Below are 15,832 nucleotides of genomic sequence, written 5' to 3' on the forward strand. Positions count from 1 at the left end.
CTGACCATGCTGTGGTCTGTGCGCAAGGGCGGTATGTATCCCTGTCCCTCCTCCCCTCCCCCCCCCGTCCCCACCCACCCCTTCCCCCCCCCCCCCTTCTCCCTCCCCCCGCCCGCCTCTCTGTGCGTCCTTTACCCGTTGGCCAGGCGCCGAAGGGGTGAATTTTCGCCTTTTTCCGACCAATGCCTCCCCTCCCCCCTCCACCCCCCCCCCCCCCACAAACCCCAACACCCTCCACCTTCCCATGCACAACCGTTCTCCTTCCCCCTTGCCAACAACAACCTAGCAAAGGAGCGGGACTACCCCATGCCATGTTATGTGTCTGGTTCGTCCCCCCCCTCCCCCCCCCCCCCCGCCTTCCTCCTCTTTCTGCCATGTACTCACGAAACATACCATGTGTGACTACGTGGGACAACGTTGCCATGATGATGATACGGCACCGGTAATCCATGACGATATGGATGCCATAACCTATGGTGGTTGTGGCTTGGGTTTGGGAACGCGGTCTATGCTGGTTGGGGTATGTGCTCTCATATGGCCGGCCTCTTGTTGTGTGTGTGCGTGCGGTCGACTCTGGTCCGCTCCGTGCACTCGCGTGGCTGGCGCTGGTGGTGCGGTACGGTGCGGTGCGGGTGGACAGGACGTTGGCACTGCTGCAACGTGTCGGGAGGATACATCATACTGACGTCGATCTCCAGGGACGGGTTCAACCTCGACAGCCACGCTTATGTCAACGTGGATCAGTACCTCTCGGATCACAACTTCCAGTCGCAGGTCCGGCGCAACCTCGGGTCCAAGAACTCGGAGGAGATCCTCAAGCGAGTGACCTTCCTGGTCAGCGAGCGGCAGAAGGAGACGCCGAACGCTGCTGCCTCGTGACTGTCACATGCATGCATCTCTCTCTACCTTGCTCCTTCTCGTTCTCCTCCTCATCCTCCTCCTCATCCTCCTCCTCCTCCTCTGATCCTTGTCGATGTGGCCCTCGTTTGTTCGCGCGTCGTGAGCAGCCAGCCATGGCCGCCGGTTGCTCGTTGGTGGTTGTCAAGCCCGATCGCCCCCCCCCCACCCCCACCCCCACCCCCCTCACACTCTTTCCACCTTCTCTTTTCTCGGCGGTCTTACCCAATCCGGGTGCCCTGGGTCGTCCTCTCCAACAAACACACCTCTGCAACTCCCCCTCCCACTCTCCCCTCTGCTTGCACTGGCATGTCTGCGCAGCCGAACGAGTCGAGAGCGAGCGAGGCGACAACAAGTGCAGCCGAGTGGCGACTTTGATCATGCGTATGGCTGTGTTCACCTTGAGCGATTGGGCCCCAGCAGCGTACGCCAACAGGTATAGGAGTAGATCGTCACCCTGTCGTAGCAACGCGCCACGGTGAATAGCTCAGGCCGTCTGCCCAGCTCGCCATCGCCGCCAGTCACAACGGCCACACCGCTCTGCCCACTCTCACGAGCCAGCCAGTTCGCGCATGAAGAAGATCGGTCACTCATAGTCCCCAGAAACGGTGAGCGTCAGGGAATCAGAGCAAAAGCAGTGGTGGCGTGACGGTGAGAAGGAATTGTCGCGCCCGTCCCACCCCAATTGGGGACTTTGCTCGTCTCGACAAAAAGCGAGTGCCCAAAGCGGCGACAAGAGCGACAGGCACGCCCAACAGCGACAAGCACGTCCAACACACACGACTTCTACTTTCCAGCACCACAGACATACAATAGGTAGCAAAGCAGGTATTTGGTAGAATGGAGTTTGGCTCTGAAATGGTGCTCTTTGTCCCGCCTGAGATGGAAGAGGTCCGTGTGGCCAAACCAAAGACCCGTGGCGTGTCGGCTGCCTCGGCGCAGGCTGCCAGCTCGGGCCGTGGCCTATCGGCTGGAGCGACTGTCGGCTCGCTCAGCTCTGTGCGAACGGCAGATGGTGGAGTGACGGCGCTGCTGGACATTCTGGACTCTGCGGGGCAGGAGGAGTACTCGGCCATGCGCGATCAGTACTACCGGACTGGCGAGGGCTTTCTCCTTGTCTTTTCCCTCAACTCGCGGAGCTCTCTCGATGAGGCGCTCATGGTGTACGAGCAGTGCTGTCGGGTGAAGGACAGCGACAACATTGCGGCGGTGCTGGTGGGCAACAAGTGCGATCTGGTGGATCAGCGCCAGGTGACGTGCGAGGAGGGCGTGGCCACGGCTGAGCGGCTTGGCATTCCCTACTTTGAGACGTCGGCCAAGGAGCGGATCAACGTAGAGGAGGCCTTCCACGAGTTGGCGCGCCAGTCGGTCCTCCGTGGCTACGTCGGCGCTGTTCGCTCGTACGGCGCCGAGTTCAAGCTGGTCGTTGTAGGTGGCGGCGGTGTCGGCAAGTCGGCGCTCACCATCCAGCTCATTCAGAACCACTTTGTCGACGAGTACGACCCGACCATCGAGGACTCGTACCGCAAGCAGGTTGTCATCTACGACATGCCGCTCTCGGCTGAAGAGAAGAAGAAGAAGAGCAAGAAGAAGGGCAAGAAGGGATTCTTCTCCAAGATCGGTTCGATGTTCTCGTCGTCGTCGTCGTCCAAGTCGTCGGGGAGTGGCTCGGCCGTCGGTGAGGGAAGCAATGCTGCCAACGAGAGTGATGACCAGGCTGACGAGTTTGACACATACACGGTTTCCAAGCGCGATCCGAACGTCATGTGCGTGTCAATGGAGTGCCTTGCACGCCAAGCGAGCGACGCCGGCGAGGATGCGACGACGGTCATCACCGGCGAGCCGGTGCTCTGCACCCGGTGCTCGGCGTCGCTTACGACCAACTCGAAGATTGTAGGCGCGGGGTCTAGCGACTCTGACTCCGACGACGATGATGGCGACGACGAGATCACATGGGAGTGCGAGTTTTGCAAGGCGCACAACGAGGCGTGGGTGAGTCCGGAGGAGATGCCGCGCGGGCCGCGGTCCGAATACGTGCTGAGCGCAGCGACAAGCGATGGCGCCGGCGACTCGCTGCTTGTCTTTTGCATTGATGTCTCCGGTTCGATGTGCGTGACGGCTGAGGTGCCGACTGGGTTCGGGCTTGTGCAGGTGGGCGGAGTGCAAGTCGGCGGGGCAAGCAAGGGCAAGGGCAAGGACTCTGTATTCGACACTGAGGGCGCGTCGCAGTACCTGCCTGGTCAGCGGCGCGACGCGGCGTACATCTCGCGGATGGCGTCTGTGCAGGGTGCACTGGCGATGCAACTGGAGGAGGTCCGTCTGCAGAATCCCGGGCGGCGGGTTGTCCTCATCACGTTCTCGTCCGACGTTGTGGTGTGGGGCGACGGGCTGGTGGAGCCGCTGACGGTTGCCGGTGACCGGCTCTCGTCGTACGAGGAACTGATCGAGGTGGGGATGGGCTACGACGTGTCTGCGGTTGCGAGCGTGGAGGAGTCGCAGGCTGCGCTCGAGGCGCGGATTTCAGCCATCGAAGAGTCTGGCGCGACTGCGCTGGGCCCTGCACTCCTGCTCGCCATCACCATTGCGTCGCAAGTGGCACGGTCCGAGGTGGTGTTTATGACGGACGGGCTGGCCAACACGGGCGTTGGGGCGCTGGACAGCGGCGGCGACGCCGATGCGCGTGCTGGAGCGGCGGCGTTCTATCAACAGCTGGGGCGGCGTGCGCAGGCCACCGGTGTCTCTGTCTCGCTGTTTGGGGTGGAGGATGCCGAATGTGGCATGGACGCACTGCTTGCGGCGGCGGAGCTGTCTGGCGGGCAGGTGGACATCGTCAAGCCGCTGGAGCTGCAGCGAGTGATGCGGTCGAAGATCGACAACCCAATTCTTGGGACCGAAGTGACGGCAACAGTGTTTCTTGACGCTGGCCTGGTGTTTGCTGACGGCGACGTTGGCGAGGGCGTGACGGCGCTGAGCCCGAGCGTTCGGCAGTACGCGGTGGGCAACGCGACGGCTGCGTCGAACATCACGGTCCGGTACAAGCTGGCCAAGGACGACGAGGTGTACGCTGCCGAGCGGGTCCCGTTCCAGGTTCAGATCCGGTACACCAAGCTCGACGGGACGCAGTGCCTGCAGGTGTTTGCGGCGTCGCGGCCAGTGACGCGGGTGCGGGCCGAGGCGCTGGAGAGCGCTGACGTCTCGCTGCTCGGCCTCGAGGCGGCCAAGACGGTGGCGGAGCTTGTGGCGAGCGGCGAGGCCGAGCAAGCACATCAGGTCCTGCTCTCCACCCAGCAGATGCTCGAGCGGTGCTCGGCGACGCCGGTGCAGGCCGAGGAGTTCTCGCAGTACGAGATGCGGATGCAGGATCTGAAGCTCGAGGTGGAGCGGGACCTCCGCGCTGTGGCCGAGAGCAAGAAGAAGAGCAAGAAGAGCAAGAAGGGTGCCAACGGGTGCAAGAGCCGAGCCGACCTGCGTGCCAAGATGTTCTACCAGATGAAGACAGCCCGGCGCGATGTGTTTCTGGCTGGCTCGCGGAAGAACGTGGCCATTCGCAAGGGTCATCTGACCAAGGCAGCTGTTGCTCTTGGGCAATGAATGACGATGATGATGATGATGATGATGATGATGATCGCCGATGGGAGAGAGGGAGGAAGGGCGAGGCGAGGCGGGTCGGGTCGAGTCGGGTCGGATCCGGCAGGGCACAGGCCGAGTCGTCATGGGCAAACAAGGGCACACACTCGTCGCCCCCCTGTGCTGATGCATATCAAGACGGTACAGGTTGTGTGGCACTCGCGCAAGCCTGTTCTCTCGCTTGACTTTCATACCAACTCGCGCCTTGTCACAGGTGGGGCAGATGCTACTGTTCGGGTATGTGGTGCTGGTGCCGGTGCATGTGTTCGGTGCGGGTGGGGGGTGGCGGGGGGTGACCGCGTCGATTCTACGACCTTTTTCCAGAAGCGGACGGATGTTGGTCCACAACCCCCTCGGAGGTGGGGGGGGGGGGGGGGGGAGGGGGGATGGTATACTCATTATGTGTGAGGGTGGATGTGATGGGGTGGGGGCTTGGATGGTGGTTGGTGGTTGGTGCTGGTGGTTGGTGGTTGGTGCTGGTGGTGCTGGTTGGTGACTGGTGATTGGTGGTGACTGGTGACTGGTGGTGATTGCGGCTGGTGACTGGTGGTGATTGCGGCTGGTGGTTGGTGGTGGTTGGTGCTGGCGGATGGTGGTGGTGACTCCTTGCTGGTGGCGATGGCTGGTGGCGGCCACGCATGCCTGGTGGTGACTGATGGTGGCAGGTGTGGAGGATCAAAGACTCGGACGACGATGTGACGGTCGAGCACTTGGCCGATCTCACGACACATCTCGGCTCGGTTAACGTTGTGCGGTTCTCGCCGGACCGCAGGGTCCTGGCCACAGGCGCTGACGACTCGAAGATCCTGCTGTGGGAGAACACGTCGGCGGCGCCGGAGAAGGAGGGGGGTGCGCCGGGCGCGGCGGGAGGCAAGGGCGAAGAAGGCGCGGGCGAAGGAGCGGGAGCGGCAGGAGCGGCGACGACGACCAACACACCGTTTGGGGCGGCGTGGGGCTCGGCCGAGGGCGAGTCATGGCGAATCACCAAAATGCTGATCGGGCACTCGGCAGACGTGTACGACATATCATGGCTGGCGTCCGGCGACGCCCTAGTCTCGGGCTCTGTGGACAACAACGTGCTGCTGTGGCGGATGGGCAAGGAGAAGCCGGTCTCGATGATCCGCGACTCGGACAACTATGTTCAGGGCGTGGCGTTTGATCCGTTTGGCGAGTTTTTCCTCTCGCACTCTGTCGACCGCACGCTGCGGATCTACCGCGCGCGGGCCGGAACCGGCTCGATGCCGCTACTCGAGCCTGTGGCGGCGGGCACGTCGGACGCCGAGCTTGCAGTGTCGGACGACGCGCCCAAGTTTGCGCTCCCGGCGTACCGCAAGAAGCCGCTGGTCCTTCGCAAAGCGCTGTACAACACGTCGCGGAACGGCAATAGTGAGGCCGGAGGCGCGAGCAACGAGGCCGGTAGCGCGAGCAAGACGACAACATGCAAGCGGTACAGCATGTGGGCTGACGAAGCAACGTCTACCTTCTTCCGGCGGCTGGCGGTGGCGCCGGATGGGTCAATTGTGGTGGTGCCGACCGGGGTGTACAAGGAGAGCCACGGGGCCGACAAGGTCAACACCACGTACGTCCTGCCGCGGCACGAGCTGGACACGCCAATCATGCACCTACCCTCGCCCGAGATGGCGACCGTGGCTGTCCGCTTCTGCCCGCACCTTTTTGAGCTCAATGAGGCAGTGAGCGAGACGCCAGCGGCGCTACCGCTTCCGTACCGCATGGTCTTTGCGGTGGCGTCCATCGACACGGTGACCGTGTACGAGACGCAGACGATGCGGCCGGTCGCGCTGGTCTCCAACGTCCACTGCGCGGCCATCACCGACCTTGCGTGGTCGCCCAACGCCCGCTACCTCGCCGTGGCGTCGCAGGACGGATACGTCACCCTCCTCAAGTTTGGCGACGGCGAGCTCGGCACTTTCCTGCCTGAGGCCAAGTACCCGGCGCGGCTCCGGCGGGTCCGAGCCGCCCTCGGCATCACCGCTGCCACAGATGGGGTGCTCAAGACGATGCCGTCGGCCGCACCCAAGCCCGCGCCGGTCGCCAACATCCTTGTTCCACGCAAAAAGGCCAAAAAGGCCCCTGCTGCCAACCAGGCCACCACATCGCCTGGCAAGCGCCCCCGCGAGCCGGCCGCGCAAGCCACATCGGCCGCACAATCGACCGCCGGCGACGCTGTTGTCGTCATCGAGGACGAGGAGGACGCGCCGCCGGCCAAGAAGGCCAAGACGTTGATGGCAGGAGCAGCTGCATCATTGTAACATGTTGAATGAGAGTGCATTGGTGAAAGGTGTGTGTGGCGTGCGGGGGGGGAGGGGGGGGGGGCGGAAGGCTATTCCACTCGTCGCCACGCGGTGCCTGAGGCGAAAGGGCGGGCGGGCGGCGGGCGGCAGCAGGCGCAGCAGGGAACAGCAGCAGGCGCAGCAGCAGACGCAGCAACAGGCGCAGTAGCAGGCGGAGCAGCAGGTGGAGCAGCAGGCGGAGCAGCAGGAGTATGGCAGCTGTACGGAGTGTGCGTATCCGGCGGCCGCGAGCCATGCTGTTTGTCCCGCCGGAAGAGGCTGGGGCGAAGGGTGGCGGGGAGGACACGGCGGCGGCCGAGGCAGCAGCACGAGCACGGGCATCGATGGGACTGGATGGAGTGAGCGGGAGCGTTGGCGATGGAACCAATGGTGATGTAGCCACCTTTACCCATGGCATGCACCTCGTCGCTATGCACACCTTTCCGGCGAGCCTCGTCGTCTCGGCCTTCAACAAGACCGACGGCGAGCTGGTGGTCGCCCATGAGCTCGGCTACTCGGCGTGGCACGTCTCAGGCAAGCTGCGGCAAATCAGCTACTCGAAGCGGACACGGCCGCATGTGCGGGCGCTGGTCTACTCGTCGAGGTTCAAGTTCTTTGTGGCGGCGTGCGCCGATCTCACCTTTGAGGTCTACGATCGGAAGCTCGGGCTGGTGGAGAAGCTGCCGTCGTCGTCGCACTCGACGCTCGCACTGGCCATCCATGCTCCGCGGCACCAGCTTGTCTCGGCTGGCGTCGAGGAGATCCACGTGTGGAACATCATCCCGCATCCGGACGTCAAGTTTGACGCCGACGCCGAGCCCATCCAGCGGTACACGGTCGCCCACGCCGGGCAGCTTGCCGTCCCGCATGGCACACCATGGATCACGTCCCTGGCCATACATGAGCCATCGTCGTCAGTCCTTGCGCTGGCCAACTCGCGGCTGCTTGTCTACGACCTCAGGGATGTGCCACGGGCGGGCGAGGTTGCGGCGGATGTGGCCGTGGCGTACGCCAACGTGGCACGTACTGATGGCGCTGCGGCGCGGGCGCGGGAAGGAGTGTTTGACACGGTGGCGCCGCGAGTGCTTGACCACGGGCAGGGGCGGACGTTCTCTGCAGCGCTCCGTGTGGTGGCACCCTCGCACGAGCTCGACTACCTGGTCACGGCCGGCATTGACACGTACATTGCAGTGTACGAGTTTACGACGTTTCGGCGAGTTACGATTCTCACCGGTCACTCCAAGCCGGTGACAGCGGTGATGGAGGTGGCGACCTCGCACGCACCGCTGCTCATGTCTGCCTCGGAGGACGCGTCGATCCGGCTCTGGTCGCTCCTCACTCTGACCGAGACGTACCGGCTCAACCTGGCGGCACCACTGACGGGCCTCGGGTCGCTGGCGTCGTCGTCGATATTCTACGCCACGACACGAACCGCAGTCGTGGTCTTCAAGTTCATGCACCTGTACGACTTGTTCGACCAGCTGCGGTCGCCGGTGGGTCAGCTGGAGATGGTCCGCGATCCGGCGGGGGCGTCGACGGCACGGTTGGCCTTTGCACCTGCCGACGGCTCGATCCGGATCTGGACTTTTGATGGGCGGCCACTGGTGACGGTCCTCCCACCGCCGTCGACCGTCCACCCGCTAGCGTATGTGTACTCACGGCTTCACTCGAGCGTGGTGGTTCTCCTCTCGTCGCACGAAGTCTGGCTTTACGATGCCGGGTTTAACCCGGCGCGGCGGACGGCGCGGTGGCCGGCGGTGTCGCGGGCGGCGACGCTCTGCCTCGGGCTCTGCTCGGGCACGACGCCGCCGCCGGCGATGAAGAGCGAGGACCAGCTTCCGTTTGGAGTGTACTTTGAGCTCGCCTTTGGCGGCTCGGCTGATGGCCTCATCCAGTTCTGGTCGGTCTCGGACGACTCGCGGCTGTACCAAAAGTTCCGGGCAGACAAAAATCCTGTGGTGGCGGTCGATTTTGATGCAAGCGCGTGTAAGCTTGCAGCGTACGCGTGCGGCGGCGAGGAGGGCCGGATCCGGATCTGGTCGTGGCCGACGACGCGGTCGGCGCCGGCGCGGGTGGGCAAGAGCGGGCGTCGACTCAGCTCGGTAGCGGACACATTTGGCGGCATTTCCAACGTGCAGGCATCAGCGCGGGCTTTCCAGATCCTGCACGAGATCAGGGTGGCGTCGACGCTCACCTTTGTGCGGTGCCTTGACCCGTTTCTCTACGCCGGCCACTCGGATGGCACGTTTGAGGTGTACTCTGTGGTGGGCCAGACGGTCAAAATGTCCAAGTCGATGTTTGCGCTGTCTACGACGCGGATGGCTGGCGAGCGCAAGTTATCGGCGCTGCGGTCTGCCTCGTTTGCCTCGCTGAAGCGGCAAAACTCGCTTGCTGCCTTCCAGCTTGTTCCGAGCAAGAGCACGACATTGCTGCCGAGTATGACAGCTGAAGAGAGCACGGAGCACGGGAAGGAAGAAGCAAGCGGCCTTGTTGAGTCGGACTCTTCGTCAGACGATGTCGAGGTTGATGCGGAGACCGGGCTTGTGCGGACGCTGATGCACAGCGGCGGGGTGACTGGTATGGCTGTGGCGCCCGAGCTGAACATGGTGGTGACGTCGTGCGAGGACGGGATCCTCCGTGTGTGCTCGCTGAGCGGTCGGCACCGGGCTTCGCTGAAGGTCGGGGCAAGCGTGGGCGCTGTGACGATAGTCAACCGGTTTGGTGACATGGTGTTTGCCATGAACGACGCACTGTACTCGATTCACTCTTCGCTCTTCTGCACGCTCCCGTTCCGGCGCAGCGTGGCAGAGGAGCGGCGGATGGCGCAGCTTGCGGCGGCTGATGGGTTGGATATTGTGGAGGATGCGGACGATGTGGCGCTCAAGATCTACCAGCCGAAGGTCATGTCCGAGCTGACAATGACTGCGCTGGCGGTGATGAACAATGTGTATGCGACGCGGCGGGCGCGACTGCTTGCGCTTGCGCGAGTTGTGGCGCAGCACCGAGCAGCGGCTGCGGCGGTCGCAGTCGCGGCTACCCCAGCTGATGTGGATGCCAGTAGCAGCGAGGTCGAGAGTGAGTGGCGGCCTATGGCGCTGCGGACGGCAGGACGGCGCGGGATTCTGGACTCGCCAGTGCGGTCGGATGTGGACGACTGCGGCGGGGCGATGTCAACGATGTCTGGGCGGCTGTATGCGCTCACGCCTGTGGGCCAGTTTTCGGGCTACACGCTGCTGGACATGCCTGCGGCAGATGGGCTGATGGTTGATGTTGTGGCGGCGCGGCTGCGGCAGCTCGCGCTGCTTGTAGACGACAAGATCCTGAGTGCGATTCTTGCGGGCGAGAGCGCGCCACTGCGAGCAAGCCGGCAGTTGGACGTTGACCCTGAAGTGATGAATGCATGGGAGCGATCGATGGAGCTGCTTACGCGGCAGCAGACCATACGGCGGCGACAAGCGTCGAGTGCGGCCCGGTTTGACATTCTCCGGGCGAGGACCGAGGGTGATCCGGAAGCTGCGGCGGCTCTGGAGCTCGAGGCGCTGCTGGCTGGCGAAGTGACCGATGAGTTTATGCGGGTTATGGAGGACCTTGGTGAGTTTGCGGCAGATGCAGGGCTCGGTCAGTTTGAGACGAACGAGTGGAGCGAGGCGCTGGAGGTGTTCCAGCGGGCGGCACTCCGGCGGGCGTCAAGCGCGGACTTGAGCACGGGCGACTCACAAAGGCAGCCGACGAACGAGGCAAGTTTGTCGCAGTCGACGTGGTTCCGATCGCGGATGCCGACGGAGTTTTTCGGCTCTGAAGATATGCCGGTCCTCTCACCGCTGGTCTCGGCGCGAGACGGGTCGTACTCGAGCGGATTGTACTCGAGTGGAACATCGGCTCCAGCTCCAGCTCCAGCTCCAGCTCCAGCTCCAGCTCCAGCTCCAGCTCGACAATCATGCGGTGGGCATGCGGTGGGCGTTTGGCGGGCGGTCGTCATCGTCGTCAGCCGGGCTGGACGACTTGTCGGACATTCGGGCGTGGCCGCAAGATCCGTCTGCGCGGTTTGTGGGTGAGGATGACCAAGCTGCTGCCATTTGCGCGGATGGGCCGATCGCAGTCTGCGCTCGGGCTGTATGCGGCCGACAAAGCAAGCGTGGACCAGGAGGCCGAAGTGCGGGCCAAGGTGCGGTACCTGCTCGGCCTCTCGCCAAAGCAGTTGGTGACGCAGCAGATGGCAGGGCGGCGGGCGACGCCGCGGTCGCGATCGCTCCGCAAGCTCGTCTCCAAGGCGAATAAGCTCCAGCGGCGGAAGAAGAGACAGCGCAAAGCGACGGGCGCAAGCCCGGGCCCGCAGCTTGTGGCGCGGACGTCGCGGCGTGTGTCGGGCGGCCAGAAGCCGGTTGGTGCCGACGAGGTTCTGTTCCAGCACTCGTCCAAGGACGACCTTGTGCGTGCGTGGGCGGCGGCGCCGCTGCCGCGGGTCAGGACGCCGGCGGCATCGCCAGTTCCGGACGAGCCTGAGAGGAGCAGTGTAGGCGGCGGGTGGTCAAGCGGGTCGCCGAGCGCGAGTCGCAAGCCACGGCGGCGCGGCGGGCTGGCTGTGCCCAAGCCGAGGTCGATTGCCGAGCGGCGGCGGCGTGGGTCGATCTCTTTCCGGCCCGGGTCAGGTAGCGGGCTGCTGACTCCTGCAGTGCGGCGAGCGCGGGCGGCGACGCGAAGTGGCCGATCTGTCAGCTTTGGAAGCGGAAGCGGAAGCGGAAGTGGACTGTTGACGGAGAGCGAGTTGATGCGGCGGCCGAGGCGGAGCAGGCTAGGGCGTGGAGAAAAGGTGGATGCGGACGTGTCGGTGTCGCGGTCGTTGTCCCGGTCGGTGTCGCGGACGAGAGTCGGCAGCGAAGTGGAGGCGCAGCCTAGAGTGCAAGACCAAGGCGATCGGGGGCAAGCAATGTCTGGTGAAGGCGGGCTGACAAAGGTGGAGAAGGAACGGGTTTTGTTGCCGCCGCAACCGCAGCCGCGGGGGGTGCAGCAGCAGCAGCAGCAGCAGCAGCAGCAGCAGCAGCAGCAAGAGCAGCAGGAGCAGCCACAGCGGTCGCAGCAGCAGCAGCAGCAGCAGCAGCAGCAGCAGCAGCAGCAGCAGTCCAGACCGCATCGGCGGCGGCGGCGGCGGTCCAGCATTGGCTTCAGGTCCGGCAGGAACGAATGGCGCAGAGCGGTTTCATATCGCCCAAGTCGGAACGAATGGCGCAGAGCGGTTTCATATCGCCCAAGTCGGCTGAGCAGGCGAGGCGTGTGTCGCGGCTGCAGGGCGTGTTCTTGACCCGGATCAAGGAGCTGACGCTAGACGAGGTGAATGTGGCAGCCAAGTCGCCGCCGCCGGCCGAAAGACAGTTGACGTCGGCTTCGAGAGCGGCAACGGCGTCATCGTGGAGCGAGATCAAGACTGGGAGCGGAGACGAGAGCGGAGACGGCGTCCTGTTTCCGTGTCGAGTGCATCCGCAGCCACCACCGGGGAGTCCGCCTGCCGAGAGGCCGGACGTGCGGCGATGGCAGCGGTGGCAGCGGTGGCAGCGGCGGACAGGCGAGCTGGCACGAGTGGCAGTTCGAATGTCGGGCGAGTCGAGCGCAGAACTTGTACCTGTGGATGCAGCGGCCGACGTGGCAGTTGAGGCCACGGCGCCAGCAGATGCACAGCTGCGATCACAGGTGTGGGTCGGCGGCGGACAGGTGTACGCGTCGCGACTGCAGCGAGTCCGTGCATTGGCAGAGGGCGTGAGCGGGCTGGAACGACTGGGCGAACAGGCTGTGGCGCGGGCTGAGCAGCGGCGCGGGATGGCTGTGACGCGGATCGAGCTCGATGCCAACTTTGTCGGCGAGAGTGAGCAGCTTAGCATGGCCGAGGCCGTAGCCAAGATGGCGGAGCAGAGGCGGCTGGCGTACGAGCAGCAGGTTGTGGCAGCGCGGCGGTGGAGGTCGCGGCAGAGACGGAGGCCCGGCCAGACGAGGTCTTCCGCCAAGGCGAAGCCACGATTGTGGTCGCAGGTGCGGCGGCCGATGAAGCCATCGCAGATGAAGCCGCGACCGCCGTCGCAAGAGAAGCCGCCGCAACAGCCCCAGCCACAGCGCGGGACGGTGCCGATCCTGGTCTCTGGCGAGCTCAAGCCGCCGCCCCGCCGACGTGGTCGTCGTCGTGGCCGCAATCGCGGTCGCGGTCGCGGTCGCGGTCGTAGCCGCAGGAGTCACGGTAGCGGCGAGAGCGGGACGACGAGCGCAAGTGCGAGCGCAAGTGCAAGTGGTATCCTCAGCGGACCAGGGAGGTGGAGCGGCAGCCCAAGCCAGAGCGGTATGGGCTCGGCGGAGATCCGACACGCGGCAGAGCAGCGAGTGCAACGGCTACTTGCACGGCGGCGTGCTGCACAAGGGCGGTAAACGGTAAGGGGCCGAGAGGGGGCCGGCGAGGTTGTCGCATGTGCGGGAGGGGGGGGAAGGGTTAAAAAAGGGATGCGATTGGAGGAGGGCGTGGCAAGCACGTGATAGTCGAACACTCGCTGTAAAAAAAAAGAGAGGGCGTTACGACTGTCAAGTGACACACACTCGTCTCCAAGTGCACATCTGCAAGCCAAGCCAAGCGATCAGAAGTAACAAAGGTCAAGCTTAGGCGTTCATCCCCACGTGTACACACAGCTGCTCGTTTCCTGAAGCGGCGACATTTTTTTTTGCGTCCTTTTAGACAGCCGCACGAGCATCTTTCGAAAGAGGTGCGGGGGAAGAGGACTCGGCAAGGCGCAAGGAAGGAGCAAGGCGAAGAGAAGCAAAGAGGTGTCTGAGGAAGGGAGCAGGCGAGAAGAGAGCGAGCGGGATTGAAGGACAACAGGGACGACAGGGAAGACATACCTAGCAGGGAAAGCGGACGGGATGGACACGGGCGACCGACATGCCGAGTTCAAGCAGCGCATGGCCAAGCAAGCCAAGGTGGCAGCAGATGCGGCAACTCGCACATGCGAGCGGAACGGGTACAAGGCCTATTTTCCGAATCGAGGCAACGATTGCAAAGTGGCGACGGGAGACCCATCGGCGATGGCTTTGGGCGATGGCACCGACGGGACTGAGAGCTTGGGCCCGTTTGCGGTCTTTGAGTCTGGCGCGTCGGTGACACTCGAGGGCGACAAGATCGTCATTCTGACAAAGTGGGGCTCGCTCCTCTCGATCCCGTTTGTGCTCGAGTGGCCGTCGCTGGGGGCGCTGGCGGAGCGGCGGGCCAAGCTACCGCGGGCGCCGATTGCGCACACAGGCAATGTGGTGAAGATGAGCAAGGCCAAGCGGCTGATCGGCGGGGCCAAGTGGCAGAAGCGGCACCTGGTGATGACCGGGACCAAGTTTGCGTACTTTAGGAGCGAGGGCGAGGTGGCGCAGGGCATCCGGGCAGCGCGCGGGACGTTCTCGCTCACGCCCGGGAGCTATGTGGCGAGCGCAGACAGCCGGACGGGGTGCGCAAGGACGCGTTTGCCAAGACCGGGGCCAATGGGCAAACGACGATGTGGGCGACGGGCCTCAAGTCGTTTGATGTGTTTGCGGCGACCAAGGGCGTGGTGGGGCGCGACCACGTGTTTGCGGTCCACGTATCGGGCAAGCACGACGAGCTGGCGGGCGACCGGACGTACTACTTTCAGGCGCCGACGGCCGAGGAGCGCGACGCATGGGTTGGGTTCATTGCTGCCAACATCGACATTGCGGCGACCGAAGGTGGGCGCGGGCAATGGCGGCAGACGTGTTTGGCAAGATTGTCGGACCGCACATGGACAATCCGGACGGTGTGGCGATGGACGAGCTGCTCGACGATTTGTACGGGTACAGTGCGGCAGCGGCCGAAGCGACACTCGCCGAGGGCGATGGAAAGGCGGAAAGAAAGCGCGGCAAGGCGCCGCCTCCGCCGTCGTCCGCATCGTCGGGCGTGAATCCGGTGCTCAAGGCAGCCGCGACTCGGGCGGCAGTGGAAGCTGCTCGGGCGGAGCTCGAGGCGTCGTACGATGCCAACCAGGTGTTTGGGCCTGGGACAGTCAACGAGCTCAACGGGATGCTGAGCTCGCTGTACGGGCTGGGCTCGCCGACGCCGTCGGCCGGCTCGTCTGCACTTGCGATCGACTCGAGCTCGCCAGACGAGGGCGGTCTGATGGTGGCTGGCTCGCCGATTGCCATGCCGACGCCGCCGCCGGCGTCGTACCTGGCGGCATCACAAGATTTGGTTGGGGAAGACGTGTCGTCTGGGGATGACGAGGAGGGCGACGAGTAAAAACACACAACACGAGCGCACGGAGAGGGTTTATGTGCCATAGGCGTCAGTCGTCGGATGGCTCGTGCTGCTGGCGGTACATCTCTGTCTTGCGCAGGATCCAACGGCGCTGACGAACGGGAATGTTGCGCTTCTTCATGTCGAGGCCGCGGAGGGAGAACAGCTCGTCCCACGACTCAAAGGCATCGGCATACTGGTCGCACTCGCGGCCGATGCGAGCAAGGAACTCGTCCTTGGTCATGCCGTCTGCGATGGAAGGAGGAGAGGGGGTGAGGAGAGCGAGGCGAGGAGGGAGGAGGGAGAAGGAGGGAGAAGGAAGGTAGACGTACATCGGGGCTCCGGGACGGGCTTGCTCTTGTCACGCTTGCGGCTGTGGTGACGACCACCATACCACGACATGAGATGATGGCGAGGCGTCGACCAATCAACCAGCAAGGCGCGTTAGCGGATTGGTATGACATGATGACGACCAGGAGGATGAGGAGGATGAGGAGGATGAGGAGGATGAGGAGGATGAGGAGGATGAGGAGGACGACCACCACCACCACCACCACCACCACCACCACGACCAGGAGGAGTAAGCGGGCAGAGGCAAGACATAGCACCCCATGAGTCCCCCATCCCACCCCTTCGACCACCCACACATCCCGCACCACACCACACCCACACAATAGCCATTCCCAGAGGGAGGGGGGGAGGGAGGGGGGGGGGAGGGAGGGGAGGGAGGGAGGGGAGATGGCCACCCCCA

The 15,832-nt window shown here is 64.1% G+C and overlaps 6 protein-coding genes across 6 annotated transcripts in view; 5 read left to right on the top strand and 1 right to left on the bottom strand.

Annotated features, from left to right (window-relative positions):
• Nucleotides 1-534: 534 nt before the first annotated feature.
• AMSG_10387 (uncharacterized protein) lies at nt 535-879 on the top strand (the record flags this gene model as incomplete). The annotated part of the gene is made up of 2 exons (XM_013898101.1): nt 535-548; nt 699-879. The coding sequence occupies 2 exons, from the start codon at nt 535-537 to the stop codon at nt 877-879; spliced, it is 195 nt and encodes a 64-aa protein (XP_013753555.1).
• Nucleotides 880-1,624: 745 nt separating this feature from the next.
• On the top strand, nt 1,625-4,504 carry AMSG_10388 (uncharacterized protein). Its single transcript, XM_013898102.1, has one exon. The coding sequence runs from the start codon at nt 1,738-1,740 to the stop codon at nt 4,486-4,488; it is 2,751 nt and encodes a 916-aa protein (XP_013753556.1). The 5' UTR covers nt 1,625-1,737; the 3' UTR covers nt 4,489-4,504.
• A 146-nt stretch (nt 4,505-4,650) lies between these two features.
• On the top strand, nt 4,651-6,813 carry AMSG_10389 (chromatin assembly factor 1 subunit B; the record flags this gene model as incomplete). The annotated part of the gene is made up of 2 exons (XM_013898103.1): nt 4,651-4,761; nt 5,190-6,813. 2 exons carry the CDS (start codon nt 4,651-4,653, stop codon nt 6,792-6,794), a joined length of 1,716 nt encoding a protein of 571 aa, XP_013753557.1. The 3' UTR covers nt 6,795-6,813.
• Nucleotides 6,814-7,027: 214 nt separating this feature from the next.
• Nucleotides 7,028-13,024, top strand: AMSG_10390 (uncharacterized protein; the record flags this gene model as incomplete). Its single annotated transcript, XM_013898104.1, has 5 exons — nt 7,028-10,639; nt 10,701-10,862; nt 10,915-11,515; nt 11,884-12,743; nt 12,767-13,024. The coding sequence occupies 5 exons, from the start codon at nt 7,028-7,030 to the stop codon at nt 13,022-13,024; spliced, it is 5,493 nt and encodes a 1,830-aa protein (XP_013753558.1).
• A 335-nt stretch (nt 13,025-13,359) lies between these two features.
• Nucleotides 13,360-15,101, top strand: AMSG_10391 (uncharacterized protein). Its single transcript, XM_013898105.1, has one exon. The coding sequence runs from the start codon at nt 13,710-13,712 to the stop codon at nt 15,063-15,065; it is 1,356 nt and encodes a 451-aa protein (XP_013753559.1). The 5' UTR covers nt 13,360-13,709; the 3' UTR covers nt 15,066-15,101.
• A 29-nt stretch (nt 15,102-15,130) lies between these two features.
• Nucleotides 15,131-15,832, bottom strand: part of AMSG_12350 (uncharacterized protein) — a gene marked incomplete at both ends in the record, with an annotated part of 2,782 nt that continues 2,080 nt past the window's right edge. Inside the window, one exon of the mRNA XM_013898139.1 lies at nt 15,131-15,330. Coding sequence (XP_013753593.1) covers nt 15,131-15,330 — 200 coding nt within the window. The remainder of the gene's footprint in view (nt 15,331-15,832) is intronic.

The sequence above is a fragment of the Thecamonas trahens genome (genome assembly GCF_000142905.1).
Source record: "Thecamonas trahens ATCC 50062 unplaced genomic scaffold supercont1.59, whole genome shotgun sequence".
In the NCBI taxonomy this organism is placed as follows: domain Eukaryota; order Apusomonadida; family Apusomonadidae; genus Thecamonas; species Thecamonas trahens.